This window comes from Oncorhynchus tshawytscha, linkage group LG26 (assembly GCF_018296145.1).
Source record: "Oncorhynchus tshawytscha isolate Ot180627B linkage group LG26, Otsh_v2.0, whole genome shotgun sequence".
NCBI classification, from domain to species: domain Eukaryota; kingdom Metazoa; phylum Chordata; class Actinopteri; order Salmoniformes; family Salmonidae; genus Oncorhynchus; species Oncorhynchus tshawytscha.
The window spans coordinates 35,432,871-35,451,201 of NC_056454.1; the positions used below are offsets into that span (position 1 = coordinate 35,432,871).

General features: G+C 41.9%; 1 protein-coding gene across 1 annotated transcript in view; it reads left to right on the forward strand.

Moving 5' to 3' along the window:
• The window catches only part of LOC112224951 (von Willebrand factor C domain-containing protein 2-like), a 34,737-nt gene extending 18,006 nt beyond the window's left edge, over window positions 1-16,731 (forward strand). Inside the window, exons 2-3 of the mRNA XM_024388542.2 lie at window positions 6,892-7,021; window positions 15,769-16,731. Of these exons, the coding sequence (XP_024244310.2) occupies window positions 6,892-7,021; window positions 15,769-15,920 (282 nt within the window). The 3' untranslated portion in view covers window positions 15,921-16,731. The remainder of the gene's footprint in view (window positions 1-6,891; window positions 7,022-15,768) is intronic.
• The last annotated feature ends 1,600 nt before the right edge of the window (window positions 16,732-18,331 follow it).

Sequence of the window (18,331 nt, forward strand, 5' to 3'; positions counted from 1 at the left end):
TCCCTTCATCTCCCATCTCTACCATCCCTTCATTTCCCATCTCTACGTCTCCTCTCCCATCCCTTCATTTCCCATCTCTACCTCTCCTCTCCCATCCCTTCATCTCCCATCTCTACCTCTCCTCTCCCATCCCTTCATCTCCCATCTCTACCTCTCCTCTCCCATCCCTTCATTTCCCATCTCTACCTCTCCTCTCCCATCCCTTCATCTCCCATCTCTACCTCTCCTCTCCCATCCCTTCATCTCGCTCCCATCTCTACCCCTCCTCTCCCATCCCTTCATCTCCGATCTCCCATCTCTACCTCTCCTCTCCATCCCTTCATTTCACAACTCTACCCCTCCTCTCCCATCCCTTCATCTCCGATCTCCAACTCTCCTCTCCCATCTTTTATCTCTCCCATCCACCTCCCCTCTCCCATACCTTAATCTCCCATCTCCAAATCTCCTCTCCCATCTGTTCATCTCCACCTCTCCTCTCCTCTCCCATTCCTTCATCTCCCATCTTTCATCTCTCCCATCCACCTCCCCAACTCTCCTTTCCCATCTCCACCTCTCCTCTCCGATTCCTTCATCTCCCATCCCTCATCTCCCATATTTCATCTCTACCTCACCTCTCCCATCCAACTCCAATCTCCACCTCTCCCATCCCTTTATCTCCACCTCTCATCTCCCATCTCCATCTCTCCTCTCTCATTCTTTCATCTCCACCTCCTCTCTCATCCCTTAATCTCCCATCTCCACCACCTCTCCTCTCCCATTCCTTCATATCCCATCTCCACCTCCCTCTTCCATCCCTTCATCTCCCATTTCTACTCCACCTCTCCTCTCCCATCCCTTCATCTCCCATTTCCACTCCACTCTACCTCTCCTTCATTCTGGTAACATAAGATGTTGTTTTGACGTAACTTAGAATAACGTAGAATAGTATCAGAGTACAACCACTACAGTCTCTAATGCAGCTTCGACAGTCAGTTCACTCTTATGTGAACCTGAATGGGCTCACAAATCACCATATAGTTTGATCCACAAACTCACTAACACACCCCTCGGCATGGCAAAACATAGTCTTGGTGTTTTTCTTTTTTTTGTGAGTTACTGTCGTACTTACAGACCGTGGCATGATTAATCCACTTCACCGAACGGTAAATCTCACACAAAAGGTTGCATTCAAAGCACTCTAGCACTGTATTATTGAGATGCAGGAAGTACAGTATACAGTGGATACTTCCCGTTCATTTTAAATATACTTTAATTTCAGATGTATCAAATGTATAACAATGCATCCAGTCAAGAAATTGCATTCAATGTGTTTTTCTTGTCATGATTACAGAGAAATATGTAATTATTCCGGTGATCATGTCAAATAAATTAATCTTACAGTCTTTGTAAGAGACACTGTGACAGCACATGAACATGTACCGTAGGGACGTAACACAACTTATACAAAGGAAATAAATAATAGCTTCAGTTGAATTCAACCATCCATATCTAATGTATCCCTCGATGAGTAGTGTGCAATTTCTTATTTTGTTTCATCTTCTATCTATGCCATGAAGAAGCAAATGTTTGTTATATGATGGTAAATATAGAGTGCAGTAAAGGCTTGTCAGTGTTTTAACTTCATCACCTTCCCCATAGATTTGGCAGTGGCACCAGATCAAGCAAATTCAGCGAGATATATCCATCCATTTACATCTACAAGAAAACTGGAGGCAGTAATCTAGTGCTGAAAATATTTGTTCAAGGTCTCGTACTAATTAAGGTATTTTAATGACTATTGAGTGCTGGTAAAAAATATTCCAAAGGAAAGGGGATAGAGAAAGTTACAGGTATGTTGGAAGATCAGTTGCAGGAAAATATGTAAATTAGATAGATTGATATCAAGTAGATATCACAGTTTGAGGAGTTTTGTGTTGTCTGAAAAACAGAGGAAGCTCTGAAAATGACAGGTTTCGGTAACGGCTTTCTTCCGTCGAAGAAGAGTCGGACCAAAATGCAGCGTGGTTAGTTCGATACATGTTTAATGAATAAATAAACACGACAAATACAAAAACAAGAAACGGAACGTGAAAACCTATACAGTCTGTCTTGTGCTAACACACACAGAGACATGAACAATCATCCACAAACACACAGTGAAACCCAGGCTACCTAAATATGGTTCCCAATCAGAGACAACGAGAATCACCTGACTCTGATTGAAAACCTCAGGCAGCCATAGACTATGCTAGACACCCCTACTCAGCCACAATGCCAATACCTACTAAAACCCCCAATACCACAACACAACACAAAATAACCCCATGTCACACCCTGGCCTGACCAAATAATTATATAAACACAAAATACTAAGACCAGGGCGTGACAGTTTCATGAAAGTCTGTATCATGAAATTGCATGTTACTAGTTACAAGCTGAGGATGCTTGAGTTGTCTGACAGTTCACTTTTACTAAAGGTTCAATAAGACCATTATCCCAGAGCTGCATTCCATAGACCTTTAAATGCCTTCATAAAAATGTTACTGCCAGTCTGTGTATAATAAAGTATTTTTTAAAATTATTTATGACAATAAATTACATATATGATAAGGCATTTCTTTGGGGGCCTAGTTATGTCTAGTGATGTTTGATACTGGAGCTCTGAGGCATGCATCAAAATCTCTACGCAGTATACTTCAAAGCAGTGTGCTGATGCCTGTATCACTTTATCAGAAGCATGTGATCAATGATGTCTGAAGTTTAGTTTCATCGAACAACCACCTGATTGGTTTGGAATTGGTTTGGTAGAAGACAAAAAGGCTGTTGCGCACGAGATACGGGGTGTGGGACATCATCTATAATAATTTGGCAGCTGTAAATTATTTTTACCAGCAGGTGCCACTAATGTACACTGTGTTAATCAATGTCTCTAGTAATGAACCTGTTTTCAAGACTATTGGAAAACCACAATGCTTCATCAAGCTTTGTTTCACTATCACTAATTATACCCTAACACAGTGTTAAGAATCTCCTGTTTTACAGGTCACATCAAGCCTGCAAGTCACATGCTGTCTTACAAAGTGATGTGTAACTCCTATTGGAATCCAGCCAGAGTTAGGATATCCAACAAGTGGCATTGTTAATCGCCTGCATTCAGACTGACTGGCAGAGTAAGGAAACTTGAATACTGAGACTGTCAGTCATCCAAACTGGAACAACCATCTCAGTAACAGGTGCAATACATCCAATAGATTGGATTAGTTTAGAAAACTGTATGTTCTTTATTTTTGTGTTGCATAAAATGAATCAACCAAAGAATGCACATGCAAAATAACAGACATGTTAGGAAATATTATATATGGTTCTATGTAGAACCCTTCTTGCCTTCCAAAGAATCCTTCTTGCCTTCCAAAGAATAATCAAATAACCCTTTCTTCCAAAAATAGTTCTTAATATGTTAACGTTCTAGGTAGAACCCTTTGCCTTACAAAGAACCCACTTTTAACCCTTTTTTTCTGAATATGTACAGTTGAAGATGGAAGTTTACGTACACCTTAGCTAAATACATTTAAACTCCATTTTAAAAAATTCCCAACATTTAATCAGAGTAAAAATTCCCTGTCTTACATCAGTTAGGATTACCACTTTATTTTAAGAATATGAAATGTCAGCTTTTATTTCCTTTATCACATTCCCAGTGGGTCAGAAGTTTACATATACTCAATTAGTATTTGGTAGCATTGCCTTTAAATTGTTAACTTGGGTCAAACGTTTCGGGTAGCCTTCCACAAGCTTCCCACAAGAAGTTGGGTGAATTCTGGCCCATTCCTCCTGACAGAGCTGGTGTAATTATAGGATTGAGGTCAGGGTTTTGTGATGGTCACTCCAATACCTTGACCTTGTTGTCCTTAATTAAGCCATTTTGCCACAACTTTGAAATTATGCTTGGGGTCATTGTCCATTTAGAAGACCCATTTGCGAACAAGCTGTAACTTCCTGACTGATGTCTTGAGATATTGTATCAATATATCCACATAACTTTCCTTCCTCATAAGGCCATCTATTTTGTGAAGAGCACCAGTCACTCCTGCAGCAAAGCACCCCCACAACATGATGCTGCCACCCCTGTGCTTCACGGTTGGGATGGTGTTCTTCGGCTTGCAAGCATCCCCCTTTCTCCTCCAAACATAATGATGGTCATTATGGCCAAACAGTTCTATTTTTGTTTCGTCAGACCAGAGGACATTTCTCCAAAAAGTACGATCTTTGTCCCCATGTGCAGTTGCAAACCGTAGTCTGGGTTTTTTATGGTGGTTTTGGAGCAGTGGCTTCTTCCTTGCTGAGCTGCCTTTCAGGTTACGCTGATATAGGACGCATTTTACTGTGGATATAGATAATTTTGTACCCTTTTCCTCCAGCATCTTCACAAGGTCCTTTGCTGTTGCTCTGGGATTGATTTGCACTTTTCGCACCAAAGTATGTCCATCTCTAGGAGACAGAATGTGTCTCTTTCCTGAGCGGTATGACGGCTGCGTGGTCCCATGGTGTTTATACTTGCGTACAATTGTTTGTACAGATGAACGTGGTTCCTTCAGGCATTTGGAAATTGCTCCGAAGGATGAACCAGACTTGTGGAGGTCTACAATTGTTTTTCTGAGGTCTTGGCTGATTTCTTTTGATTTTCCCATGTCAAGCAAAGAGGCACTGAGTTTGAAGGTAGGCCTTGAAATACATCCACAGGTGCACCTCAAATTGACTCAAATGATGTCAATTAGCCTATCAGAAGCTTCTAAAGCCATGACATAATTTTCCGGAATTTTCCAAGCTGTTTAAAGGCACAGTCAACTTAGTGTTTGTAAACTTCTGACCCACTGGAATTGTGATACAGTGAATTATTAGTGAAATAATCTGTCTGTAAACAATTGTTGGAAAAATGACTTGTGTCATGCACAAAGTAGATGTCCTAACCAACTTGCCAAAACTATAGTTTGTTAACAAGACATTTGTGGAGTGGTTGAAAAACGAGTTTTAATGACTCCAACCTAAGTGTATGTAAACTTCCAACTTCAACTGCATCACTAACTGTGAGGCTTCACAGTAAAAGTCATGCAGTTTCAGTCAAAAATACTGCCATTTCACCCTCAGGCACAAACTTGTTTGTTTGTTCTTGTTTACCATTGAGCTCAGTACAATTAGGGAGCGTTTCCATGGATAAGAGCCCTTGGCTCTGAGGCCAAACAGTGTTATTTAAGGCATAGACAGGGGATCTGTCTCAGTCTGGCAATTACCTATGTACAAAGTTTAAACACCTTGGCTACTGAGAGGGCTCAGGCTTCTCCTCTGTCTCTCATCACCCTATTGACACACACACACACACACACACCACCAGCCAGGCGGAGGCACCGCTCCAAATGTATGAGTCAACATCTCTCTGGCTTTGTCTCAAATGGCTCCCCACTCGCTTTATAGTGCATTATTTTTGACCGGGGCCCATATGCCTATGGTCAAAAGTATAAGACTATATAGGAAATAGTGTGACATTGTTAAGTTGGGGCAGAGAAAAGGCCATTGGGGCTGCAGGGACTTTTAACATTGCTAAAAGGATACCCTTTGCAGTGGGTGAATGTGAAAATGAAAGATAGTGGTTTTGTCATTCTCTAGAGGCAGTGACTTGCTTTCACTGTAGCTTACAACATGATGGCATACATTCTATACTACAAAAGGCATGTAGTACACTCTTAGGAAAAATAAGTGCTATCTAGAACCTTAAAGGGTTCTTTGGCGGTCCCCATAGGATTACACTTTGAATAACCCTTTTTGGTTGCCGGTTGAACCCTTTTGGTTCCAGGTAGAATCCTTTTGGATTCCATTTAGAATCCTTTCCACAGGGGGTTCTACCTGGAACCAAAAAGGGTTTTCCTATGGGGACAGCAAAATAACCCTTTTTTTTAAAGAGTGTACAAACTATAATCGAAATGTGGTCAGTGGGTAAACTAAAGGTTTCTGCTTATGCAGACATGGCATGACAACAACCGTTGGAGTTCATTCTGTTTCAATTGGGTTGAGTTCTCCCACGCAGTATATTCTTTACATGAGCTTAATATTTACTACAGACAGACATTTTTCTCTTTTATTTTACCTTGGACTTACTCTAAGTCCCATGGACATACAGTAACTTTTTTCCAATAGGAGACCTGCCCATGACATTAGGTACCATTTGGATCTCAGTAGGTAGAGGGACAGACGGAAACATACCCAGGTTGATGTGGTGTGATTGAGATGTTCCAATTCAATCACTCTGTTTCCAGCATGGCCCCCAAAGATGAGTAGGCTAAGCACTGTTGCTTAGGAACACTGCTAAATAATATCATAGTTGTCAGTTTACAAGTGAAGTTTCAGTGGATTTCCTAATGTGTTGTAAAGAGTAACCCTACACACTTAGAAAACATGTGTTGTCTAGAACCTAAAAGGGTTCTTCAGCTGTCTCCATAGCAGAACCCTTTGGTTTCAGATATAACCTTTTTGGATTCAATGTATAACCCTTTCTACATGGGGTTCTACCTCAAACCCCAAAGGTTTCTAAGTGGAACCAAAAAAGGTTATCCTATGGGGACAGCCAAATAACTCTTTTGGAACCTTTTTTTCTAAGAGTGTGCAGACATCCTACTGTGACCATGAGTTGATCTTTTAAATGTTCAGTCAAATTAACCCTTGTATTTTTTCAAGGCTTATAACTTGATATTAACAGTAATCTTGCCACCATGTTGTTACAATAGTTATATGATTGGTATTCAAATGCAATTAAAATCTTCCCCTTCCCTTTCTTTCTCCCTCCCTCCCCTTGGTCTCCCTTTCTCCCTCACTCTCTCTCTCTCGCTCTCCATTTCCTCACTCCCCCCTCTCTCCCTTCAGCCTTCGCCTTGTGAGTGGTGTCGCTGTGAACCAAATAACGAGGTGCACTGTGTGGTCTCTGACTGTGCCGTCCCAGAGTGTGTCAACCCAGTCTACGAGCCAGAGCAGTGCTGTCCCGTCTGTAAAAACGGTAAGGGCACTTACTGTCGTGTGTTTCTGACACGCAAGCACATAGGTTTTACTGAAATACTTTATGTATATCAACCTTACGATTGCATTGCTGGTTGTTGTGTACATGTACCCTGGTAAACCAGACTGACGCTGTGCTCACCATTGTTTCACAAAACAGAATGATGAACATAGCTATTTGTCTGGTTAACCAGGCTAGTATGTTTGTATATTTCTTGCTGATCTTGTGATTTTATTGTGAGCACACTGGAGAGTTACATTTCTAAAGTAGTCATTACACATTCGTTACACAAATAAACTTGAAACGAAACTGTTTGAACCTCAACCCACATACACACACAAACCCACTACAAAATAATTACACTTTTATCACATCGAAACCAACCAAAAGATTCTCTTTCTCTACGTCTATATTTTCATGATTCAAGTCTTCAGTCTCTTTAATTGAGGACGTGCATCTTTTATGTTTTACTGTATATTAAACTGTTACTTTGGGGGGGTTGCCGGAGCGCTAATGAGGACACAACAAACTGCTTTAATTAAATACAACACACTAAGCAGCATTAACACTGCAAATGTGTATGAGTCTCAGGCCCATGTATTTGTGTAAAACTAGGCCCTCAAAACAAGGCTTAATGAAATATGTATGATATTTAGTTATGTTACGTTTGATACAGGAACTCCAAGGCATGTGTCGAAATCGCTAAGCAGTGTACCTCGAAGCAGTGTGTCTATGTCTGTATCACTATCAGAAGCACATGATCAATGACGTCTGAAGCTTTGTTTTGTCAAACAACCATCTGATTGGTTTGGTATTGGTTTGGTAGGAAACAAAAAGGCTACACTGCAAACGCGATATGGGGTGTGGGACGTCGTCTATAATAATTTGGCAGCTCTAGATGATTTTGACCAGCAGGGGCCACCAATGTACACTGTGTTGATCAAAGCTTCAAGTAATGAACCTATTTTCGATGCAATTGGCTAGGAAACATCAATGCTTCAGGAAGCTCAGTTTCCCCATCACTAATGGTATTGTGTTAAATAATAAAACATTTTAATTATAACATATGACGGAAAATGGATGAATGCAACAACATTGTCTCTGTCACTAACAAATACAGTCATGGGTGGTAACTCTACTAAGTCCTGTGTTAATTTAATATGGTTCATGTGTATATATTGGTCCACAGACTCAACATTTTCAGTGTTTAATAGATTAAAACATTTACACTGAAGAATTTGCCTTGTAGCTCAGGGCATCCATACCTGAGCCAAATAGCCACTATGCGTGTATGGTCTTGCAGGTCAGACGTCATGATGATGATTTTGCCGTTGTATAGGCTAACTCTCTCAATGGAAAATGCAAAAGGGACTAAACGGACTGTTGATTAAACTAGCTCCACGTAAACAATGAAGAACAAACTAATGAAGGGCTTCTCACATGCAAGAGACAGGAAAGGACATTTCAGTGCATCCTTAAGGAAAAGGACAAGAGCATCCACTTGGGATATGGCTCATAGCAGTATATATAAGGAATAAAGAATAAATAAATGTCCCAATTTAGACTTCAATCAAATTCCTATGTTCACTAAAATGACTGTATCTTCGTTTGTAGCGCAGTTTGTCCTATATAGGCTAAGCTCTCTGAAAGAGGGTACTGGAGCTGTAAGGTGTACAAGGAAGATGCTTGTACACACAGACACACACTTCCGCAGGCGTGCGCGCACACACATGTTGGGCCTGCAGCTGGAGGAAGCACTAATCCACACAGACAGGATACAGTGACACCCTCGTGGTGGTGGCATTTCAGGGAGCCTGCCTGCCATCTCCAGCCCCATAGGGAACCAAAGCCAGCTCTGGCAAGATTCATCTCTGTTGTAGAGCGAGAGAGAGAGAGTGTGTGTGTGTGTGTGCGTGTGTACGCATGTGTGTGTGTGTGTGTGTGTGTGTGTGTGTGTACGCATGTGTTTGTGTGTGTGTGTACACATGTGTGTGTGTGTACGCATGTGTGCGTTTGATTTTGTGTGTTCTTTTTCTTTGCAACTGACTAGAAGGCCAGCATCCCAGAGTTGCCTCTTCACTGTTGACGTTGAGACTGGTTTTTGCGGGTATTATTTAATGAAGCTGCCAGTTGAGGACTTGTGAGGCGTCTGTTTCTCAAACTAGACACTAATGTACTTGTCCTCTTGCTCAGTTGTGCACCGGGACCTCCTACCCCTCTTTCTATTCTGGTTAGAGCCACTCCTCTTTCTATTCTGGTTAGAGCCAGTTTGCGCTGTTCTGTGAAAGGAGTAGTACACAGCGTTGCATGAGATCTTCAGTTTCTTGGCAATTTCTCGCATGGAATAGCTTTCATTTCTCAGAACAAGAATAGATGGACGAGTTTCAGAAGGAAATTCTTTGTTTCTAGCCATTTTGAGCTTGTAATCAAGCCCACAAATGCTGATGCTCCAGATACTCAACTAGTCTAAAGAAGGCCAGTTTTATTGCTTAATTAATCAGCACCACAGTTTTCAGCTGTGCTAACGTAATTTCAAAAGGGTTTTCTAATGATCAATTAGCCTTTGAAAATGATCAACTTAAAACGTGCCATTGGAACACAGGAGTGATGGTTGCTGATAATGGGCATCTGTACGCCTATGTAGATATTCCATAAAAAATCTGCCGTTTCCAGCTACAATAGTCATTTACAACATTAACAATATCTACACTGTATTTCTGATCAATTTGATGTTATTTTAATGAGCAAATTTTTTTGCTTTTCTTTCAAAAACAATGATATTTCTAAGTGACCCCAAACTTTTGAATGGTAGTGTAGCTCTGACTATATCTGGATAGTGCCAATACTGAGATATTCAAGGTAACTTGATGCCAGAGAAATTAAACACAGTAAAAGTGACTATTAAACTGTGAGAAAATTATTTCTACAGTATTTTACTGTAATTACAAGGGATTAGACCAAGCAGGTTGGCTCTATGTATTTACATATTACAGCATAAATACACACACACAAATACTAGGTGTTTTATATCAGTTGCACTTTTGGCCTTAATAAAGGCTTCTAAACTGACAGAAACGGATCAAAAGCACATGGCTAGTCACGCAACCATTAAAGGTTATTCCAAATTCAATACATGCTCAAATTTCAAAACAAATTTTGTTCAATTCCAAAAATAATAAACAATTCAAACAATAAATAATCAATTCAGCTTACATTAATCAAATCAAACAATTACACCCCCCCCAAATTGCATCTGTTATAATAACATGTAACAATCATCAGTCCATTAGGCACCCGGCCCACAAGGGGTCGTTCAAGCACAATGAGCCAAGTAAAGTCCCACCAGCTAAACCCTCCCCTAACCCAGACGGTGCTGGGCCAATTGTGAACCATTCAATATCTCTCACGGCCAAGGCCGACCATGTCACAGCCCAGGAATGTACCCGGGGTGATTTAGCCGTAGACTGTTGCACCATTGGAGTAGCTTATATTACCGTATTCTGTGGAGGTACAGCATTCTCACTCACGGGTGCAACAAATATAGTCTTTTACAAACCATACCTTAAAATATGTTAATGAGTCAGAGACTCTTTCCCTGCCCACACCATTTTCTCAAAATGCACCATAATTAATACAGTAAAACACATTTACGTTATTTTACTCTGCATTTCACAGTGTTTTACTGTTGAAATTACGGTGTACTGTAAAATAAATGTTTTACTGTGCATCCTACGGTAATTTACTATATTCAGTTTACACAGTATCCTACTGTTGATTAATACAGTAAATTACTACTAAAATGACAAAAAAAACGGCTAACATTGCAGGGCCCATCAGGTGACATATGGGACACTCACATAGCATCAGCAGATACACATACTTTGACTAAAGTACTCTGACTTGCAGAGGGCTTCATCAGGCTTTCTTCAAGGTTTCCTTAGGCAAATTAAGCTGAGGATCCCTAAGGACTATGCAAATGTAACAACCTAGCTCTATCCTAAAGGGATATAAATTAACTTGTGAATTTGATTTAAATATGAATTTACTTTATGTAAGATACATTTAAATTATTCACAAGTAAATGTAGCTTACTTAAAGTTCTTTTACAGTTTTGCAGGGAAAATACACATGGGAACTAGTCTTTTCAGCGTCTATCTATTCCTTTTCATCTGACCTGTCAGTCACTGTATGCCTGATAGACACTCGAGTGACAACACAGGAGAAACAGGTAACATGTATCCCTGTTGACAGTACTAACAGACAAGCACTGGCTTTGAATTGAGCAATGTCCCAAGGTCTCAGAGCCTTGTCTTTTCCATCTTCTGCAGTGACAGGCAGTAGTGACAGGCAGTGGTGACAGGCAGTGGTGACAGGCAGTGGATACTGTGTCCTTGCATGTGACTGCATCACAAATGGCACCGTATTCTCTTTACAGTGCCGTTATCGGGAGCCCCATAGGGCGTCGCACAATTGGCCCAGCGTAGTGCGGGTTAGGTGGTGGTTTGGCCAGGGAAGGCTTTGCTCTAGCGAATCCTTGTGGCAGTTGAATGGTGTTTTCTCCGACACATTGGAGTGGCTGGCGTCTCGGTTAAGCGGGCTGGTGTTAAGAAGTGCGGTTTGGCGTGTCATGTTCCGGAGGACGCATGTCTCCACCTTCGCCTCCCAAGCCTGTTGGGGAGGTGCAGTGATGAGACAAGATCGAAATTGGGGAGAAAAGGTACTGCACTGCAAAGGGAATAGGGTGCCATTTGGGACCCGTATTGTGCCTTTCTCCTGATGTGACTCAGAAGTGTCATTTCCCATCGTAAACACCCACACTTGGCAGGGCTGCTTGATGCCCACTTTTCTTATCAACCTCTGCCCAGTTTGTCTATGACTTGTGCCAGCTGTACTGAAGCTGTACTGAAGGTGGATCAATGAGAATTAGGACTTGGCATCAGGCCACTCACGATTTCTCCATTGAGGTACAGATTGATTGATGGGCTTTTATCATATCTTAGTAGACTACGAGAGGAGAATCGACCCGGGCACGGAAGAGAGGGGTATGGGTAGCCCAAGGTGCCGGAAGGAGGTAGTGCTAGGCTAGATAGTGTTTGATGTATTATAAGGTATACTTGATGCCATTAGATCTATTTGGTTCAGAGCAGTCTTGAACTTCTACACTGCTAGTGTGTTCACTCAGCTATTAGCAAGAAATCCGGAAACCGAAGTTTGTTCCAGAGCAGCTGAGGGGTGTTTCCAAATGCCTGGGTGTCTGTTAAAACACTAAACTCCTGGATGGAGTGAGTAGTATACCTTGAGGAAGAGGAGTAAGAGACAGTACTGCAGATCATTGAGGACTGCTTACAGTAGGCCTTGAGACAAGCTATTTTAATGCAATAAAATCAGAAAGAAAACTGATAGTGATTGCATATTTTAGATTCTGCTGTGGGGATGTGGGCAGTGTCTTATTATTATGAGGTGTAGCTAGTGGTCTATTATTACTATAGTGAGAAATGTTTTTACATATGATTATTCCTGACATGATATTCCCCTATGTGGGTTAAACAGACAAGGGTGAGTTAAATATGCGTCTGAAATGGCACCCTATTCCCCTATATAATTCTGACTACAATCCTAAAGAAAATATGTACTTTTACTCCCATACATTTTCCCTGACACCAAAAAGTTACACTTCGAATGCTCAGGCAGGACATAATTATGGTCCAATTCAAGCATCTATTAATATACCGCTGTAATGAATACTCAGGGAGAAAAAGGTGTAGATTCATGCGCAGAGCGCAGCAGGTGTTAATTTCACCTTCGCAGAAGGCAGGAATCGTGGTCACAGGCAGGCAGTGGTCATACACAGGTAGGCAAACAGGCAGATGAAACAAAACTAGGACTGAAAACCAGGTGAGTAACTAACACAGGAGAAATCAATGAACATAAATGAAAGACAGGGCTACGTACAAGAACACAACGAAACAGATCACAAGGTTGACTAAGAAAATAAATACAGAACCTTACAACCATGTTGTCATCCCTAATGCCTCTGATCTGAAGCACTTACTAAACGCAAGTGCTGTGTTTGTAAATTATGTCTGAGTGTTGGAGTCGGACCCTGTCAGTCAGTAAATAAAATAAACAAGAAAATCATGCCGTCTGGTTTTCTTAATATTAATCAAATGTTATTTGTCACATGCTTCATAAACAACAGGTGTAGACTAACAGTGAAATGCTTACTTACGGGCCCTTCCCAACAATCCAGAGAGGAACATTTTTAGAAAGTGTAAAAATAACCAAGCAGTGATGCAGCCAGTCAAGATGCTCTCAATGGTGCAGCTGAAGAACCTTTTGAGGATCTGAGGGCCCATGCCAAATCTTTTCAGCCTCCTGAGGGGGAAGAGGCGTTGTCATGCCCTTTTCACGACGTGCTGATGTGTGTGAACCATGATAGTTCCTTAGTGATGTGGACACAGAGGAACTTGAAGCTCTCCACCTGTTCCACAACAGCCCTGTCGATGTGGATTGGGGCGTGCTCGGCCCGCGTTTCCTGTAATCCACAATCAGCTCCTTTGTCTTGCTGACGTTGAGGGAAGGGTTGTGTTCTTGGTACCACACTGGTCTCTGACCTGGCAGGTGTCAAACTCATTCCACGGAGGGCTACAGGTTTCAAACTCGTTCCACGGAGTGCCAAGTGTCTGCGGGTTTTTGTACATAATTGATTAATTAAGGTCACTAATTAGTAAGGAATTCCCCTCAGCTGGTTGTCGAGGGCTTAATTGAAAGAGAAAAGCAAAAACATGCAGACACTAGACCCTCCGTGGAATGAGTTTGACACCCCTGCTGTAGGCTGTCTAATCATCGTCGGTGATCAGTCCTACCACCGTTGTGTCATTAGCAAACTTAATGATCTTGTTGGAGTCGTGCATGGCCGTGCAGTCGTGGGTGAACAGGGAGTACAGGAGGGGACTAAGCACGCACCACTAAGGGGCCCCTACTGTATGTTGAGGGTCAGCATGGAAGATGTGTTGTTGCCTACTCTCATCACCTGGGGACGGACCGTCACCAAGTCCAGGATCCAGTGAGAGGGAGGTGTTTAATCCCAGGGTCCTTAGTTTAGTGATGAGCTTGGAGGGCACAATGGTGTTGAACGCTGAGCTGTAGTCAATGAACAGAGGTGTTCCTTTTGTCCAGGTGGGAAAGGGCAGAGTAGATTGCAATATAGATTGCATCATCTGTGAATATTTTGGGGCGGTATGCAAATTGGAGTGGGTCCAGGGTGTCTGATGACGGTGTTGACGTGAGCCATGATCAACCTTTCAAAGCATTTCATGGCTACAGATATTAGTGCTACGAGGCGGTAGTCAGTTAGACAGGTTACCTTGGCATTTGTAGGCACAGGGACTATGGTGGTCTGCTTGAAACATTTAGGTATTACAGACTGGGTCAGGGAGAGGTTGAAAATGTCAGTGAAGACACTTACCAGCTGGTCAACGTATGCTCTCAGTACGCTTTATGGTAATCCGCCTTGTGAATGTTAACCTAGTTAAAAGGTCTTACTCACATCGGCTATGGAGAGCGTGATCACACAGTCGTCCAGAACAGCTGATGCTCTCATGTATAGTTCAATGTTGCTAGACTCGAAGGGCGCATAGAAGGTATTTATCTTGTTTGGTAGGCTTACATCACTGGAAAGCTCTTGGCTGGTTTTCCCTTTGTAATTTGTGATAGTTTGCAAACCCTGCCACATCCTACAAGCGTCAGAGCCGGTGTAGTAGGATTCAATATTGATCCTATATTGATGCTTTGCCTGTTTGATGTAGAGCATTTACTTTGACTTTTTACTGAAGTATAATTTAGGCCATGCAATAGACTTGTGTCCTGTCCAGGACGTGTACTTATACAGCAAGCTACCTCGTGCTTCAGAAACAGGAGATAGGCTCCTGCCCTATGGGCCATTCCAGATCAGACAAGGCTAGCCACTTACTTTACATTACTTTTGAATCAAGATCATATGCAGCCAGGGAGCAGGGACACAATCTGGACATGATTATCTTTTCCAAAGAAATTAAATAGGCTACTAGGCTTTCCTAATCTCAGCACCCAGAACCAAATCTCACGTGCATGCTGGGAAACATTCATTGTTAAGTCTTGTAGGAAGATAATGTAATACATTATTCAAAGCGACTTACTGTCCTGTGTGCATTTCACATATGGGTGGTCATGGGAATCAAACCCAGTATCTTGCACAATGATCGACCAAATAAACTTTCCACAGAGGCTGAGGCCTTTTCCATGCAGACTAGGAATCAAGGAGTGACTTTCTCTCTCTCTGTGTGTTGGTGTGCATTTGTTGTTGTGTGTGCAGGAGTACATGTGTACATGTGTGCATTTGCATGTGTGTTTGTATTCCAGCCCTCTCTGTGCTGTCAAGCCCTCTCCTTCCTCTTCTCTCCTCCTCTCTGCTTGCGGCACATTGAAATGCAAAGCATTCTATGTCGAGGGAGAGCCAGGCTAAGAAAAGCGCTTTAATGTTGCAAAAACAAGCCCATCTGTGCATGCCCGTGAAAGGATCTGTGTGTCTGTCCTGACTTCGAAACTCCCCAAGCAGGCATCACTCTGCCATCCTCTTCTTACAGAACCTCCCGAGAAAACAACCACCACACTCATTTCTCCTTTTCTCTCCCCTCCCTCCTTCCCTCTCTGTCTCTCTTCCTTCTGTCTTTCTCTCTTCACTCTCTTCCTCTGCTCCCATGAGGCAGGTCCAAATTGCTTTGCCGGAACGACGATCATCCCAGCCGGTATTGAAGTGAAGGTAGATGACTGCACCATTTGCCGCTGTCACAATGGGGACTGGTGGAAGCCAGCACAGTGCCTGCGCCGGGAGTGCCTCAATGGCCAGACGTTGTCATAGAAACCCCGGCGGGGACGGTGTCGGTGACGTGCAGCCAGGGAGCGGTCCTGCCTGCTGCAAAGGCAAACAAACAAACAAAACGCTCATCTTGTATGATTGATAGGATGGACAGGAGAGGAGCACAATTCCTTGGCAACATTGACTAGGAGACTGCATAACAAGCTGAAATGAAAAGCTCTCGTACACAGTACCTACACACCACCACTACTACAACTTTAACCACAGAGGAGCGGAGAGAGCAGGAGGAACTTTTCTTGAGACTGTTTTTTTGTCTTCTGTTTTGACTGTGTGACTATTTATATTTTCTGATAACTACTTACTGCTTATGCTGCTTATAAACATAATGTTTATATATGAAGTCATTTCCACCTAACCATTAGCACTGTTAAACATGGTCAGATGTGTTCTGTCATCTGCTTACTGTAGCTCTCTCTCTCTCTGAGATGTCTTCACCACACCGCTTCGCTATGGGAATTACAATGGTCACAAAAACGTATCACTCACAGCTGTTGGCTTCCCACTAAATGCACAATCCTTCTATGAGTCAATAGCAAGAGTTCACTTCTGGTGTTGGGGTCAATGAAATTAATTATTGACATAAAATGTCAGCATTCTGATGTGCTGTTAGTTACACTCATCTGGGCTGACAAAAGATGCATGGCCACAAACAGATCCCCTCAGTTACTGTTTTTACTACACACAATATGCTTGATGAGACTGTCTTCGAGGTGCTCTTCTCTGCATGGAGAGATTGGAGGCCAGTTTTATCTAATATACAGTACCTGTCAAAGGTTTGGACACATCTACTCATTCAAGGGTTTTTCTTTATTTGGATTATTTTCTACATTGTAAAATAATAGTAAAGACATCAAAAGTATGAAATAACACATGGACTCATGTAGTAATTAAAAAAGTGTTAAACTAATCTAAATTTATTTTAGATTTGAGATTCTTCAAAGTAGACACCCTTTGTCTTTATGACATCTTTACACACTTTTGGCATTCTCTCAACCAGCTTCACCTGGAATGATTTTCTTGAAGAAGTTCCCATATATGCTGAGCACTTGTTTATTGATTTTCCTTCACTCTGCAGTCCAACTCATCCCCAACCATCTCAATTGGGTGGAGGCCAGGTCATCTGATGCAGCACTCTCTCACTCTCCTTCTTGGTCAAATAGCCCTTACAAAGCCTGCACTGGTAACTGGGTCTTCCTTTCTTTTCTCAGTCCTCATGACAGGCAGTTTCATCATAGCGCTTGATGGTTTTTGCGACGGCACTTGAAGAAACTTTTAAAGTTCTTGAAATTTTCCAGATTGACTGGCCTTCATGTCTTAAAGTAATGATGGACTGTCGTTTCTCTTTGCTTATTTGAGCTACAGTATTCTGGCCATAATAAGCACTTGGTCTAGGAAATTAATTCCACAAATGGACTTTTAACAAGGAACACCTGTTAATTGAAATGCATTCCAGGTGACTATCTCATGAAGCTGGTTGAGAGAATACCAAGAGTGTGCAAAGTTGTCATCGAGGCAAAGGGAGGCTACTTTGAATAATCTCAAGTATAAAATACATTTTGATTTGTTTAACACTTTTTTGGTTACAGCATGATTCCACATGTTATTTCATAGTTTTGATGTCTTCACTATTATTCTACAATGTAGAAAACCTTTGACTGGTACTGTATAGCCAACCGATACATTAGTAAGTGATAAGTTACTGGAAACAGTAGAAAAAGGAACCAACTTTACTTATTTTAGTAGTTGAAACAACTACTTAAGTTAGAAGCCATGTAACCCATAACAGAGGGGGTGAAAAATAAATATGCTCCAGCATTCATACACTACCGGGGCCATTCCTCTTGGCTTAATTGCCTTTGTTGTTTTTCCCCATAGCCCAAACCAACAAAAATTGTCCTCAGTGTGAACAGCTTGAACTTGTTATCTAAGAAATTAGCGAGCCAAGCAGTGGCCTGCTTTAATTTCAATTAAGCAAAGGCTATTCTGTGATAAATCATCTGGCCGGGCCTCTCTGCACTCAACACTACGCCACCTGGCTGCCGTCTGCAAGCATCAGCCAAGCACCAAGTACACTCGGCAAGAACTCAGAGAGAGACAAAGGGGATATCTGCATAAGCAAACAAACACACAGGTGAACACGTATGCATGTGCCTACACACAAGCATGTGCGGGCACACACACACTTGTACGCACACCCTTTCATCCTCTAAGGCCCATACCTACAGCTTTCACAATTAATTTTCAGCTTAAAAAACGTTGATCCACTGCACCCCAAGAAGAAGCACTTAAGCCAATAAAGCTCTCACTGAGATACACAGATCCTCTCCTCCCCTCCCCTCCTCTATAGATTACACAATAGATTTTCTGTTTTCTAGCCTCCATATATCTGCATA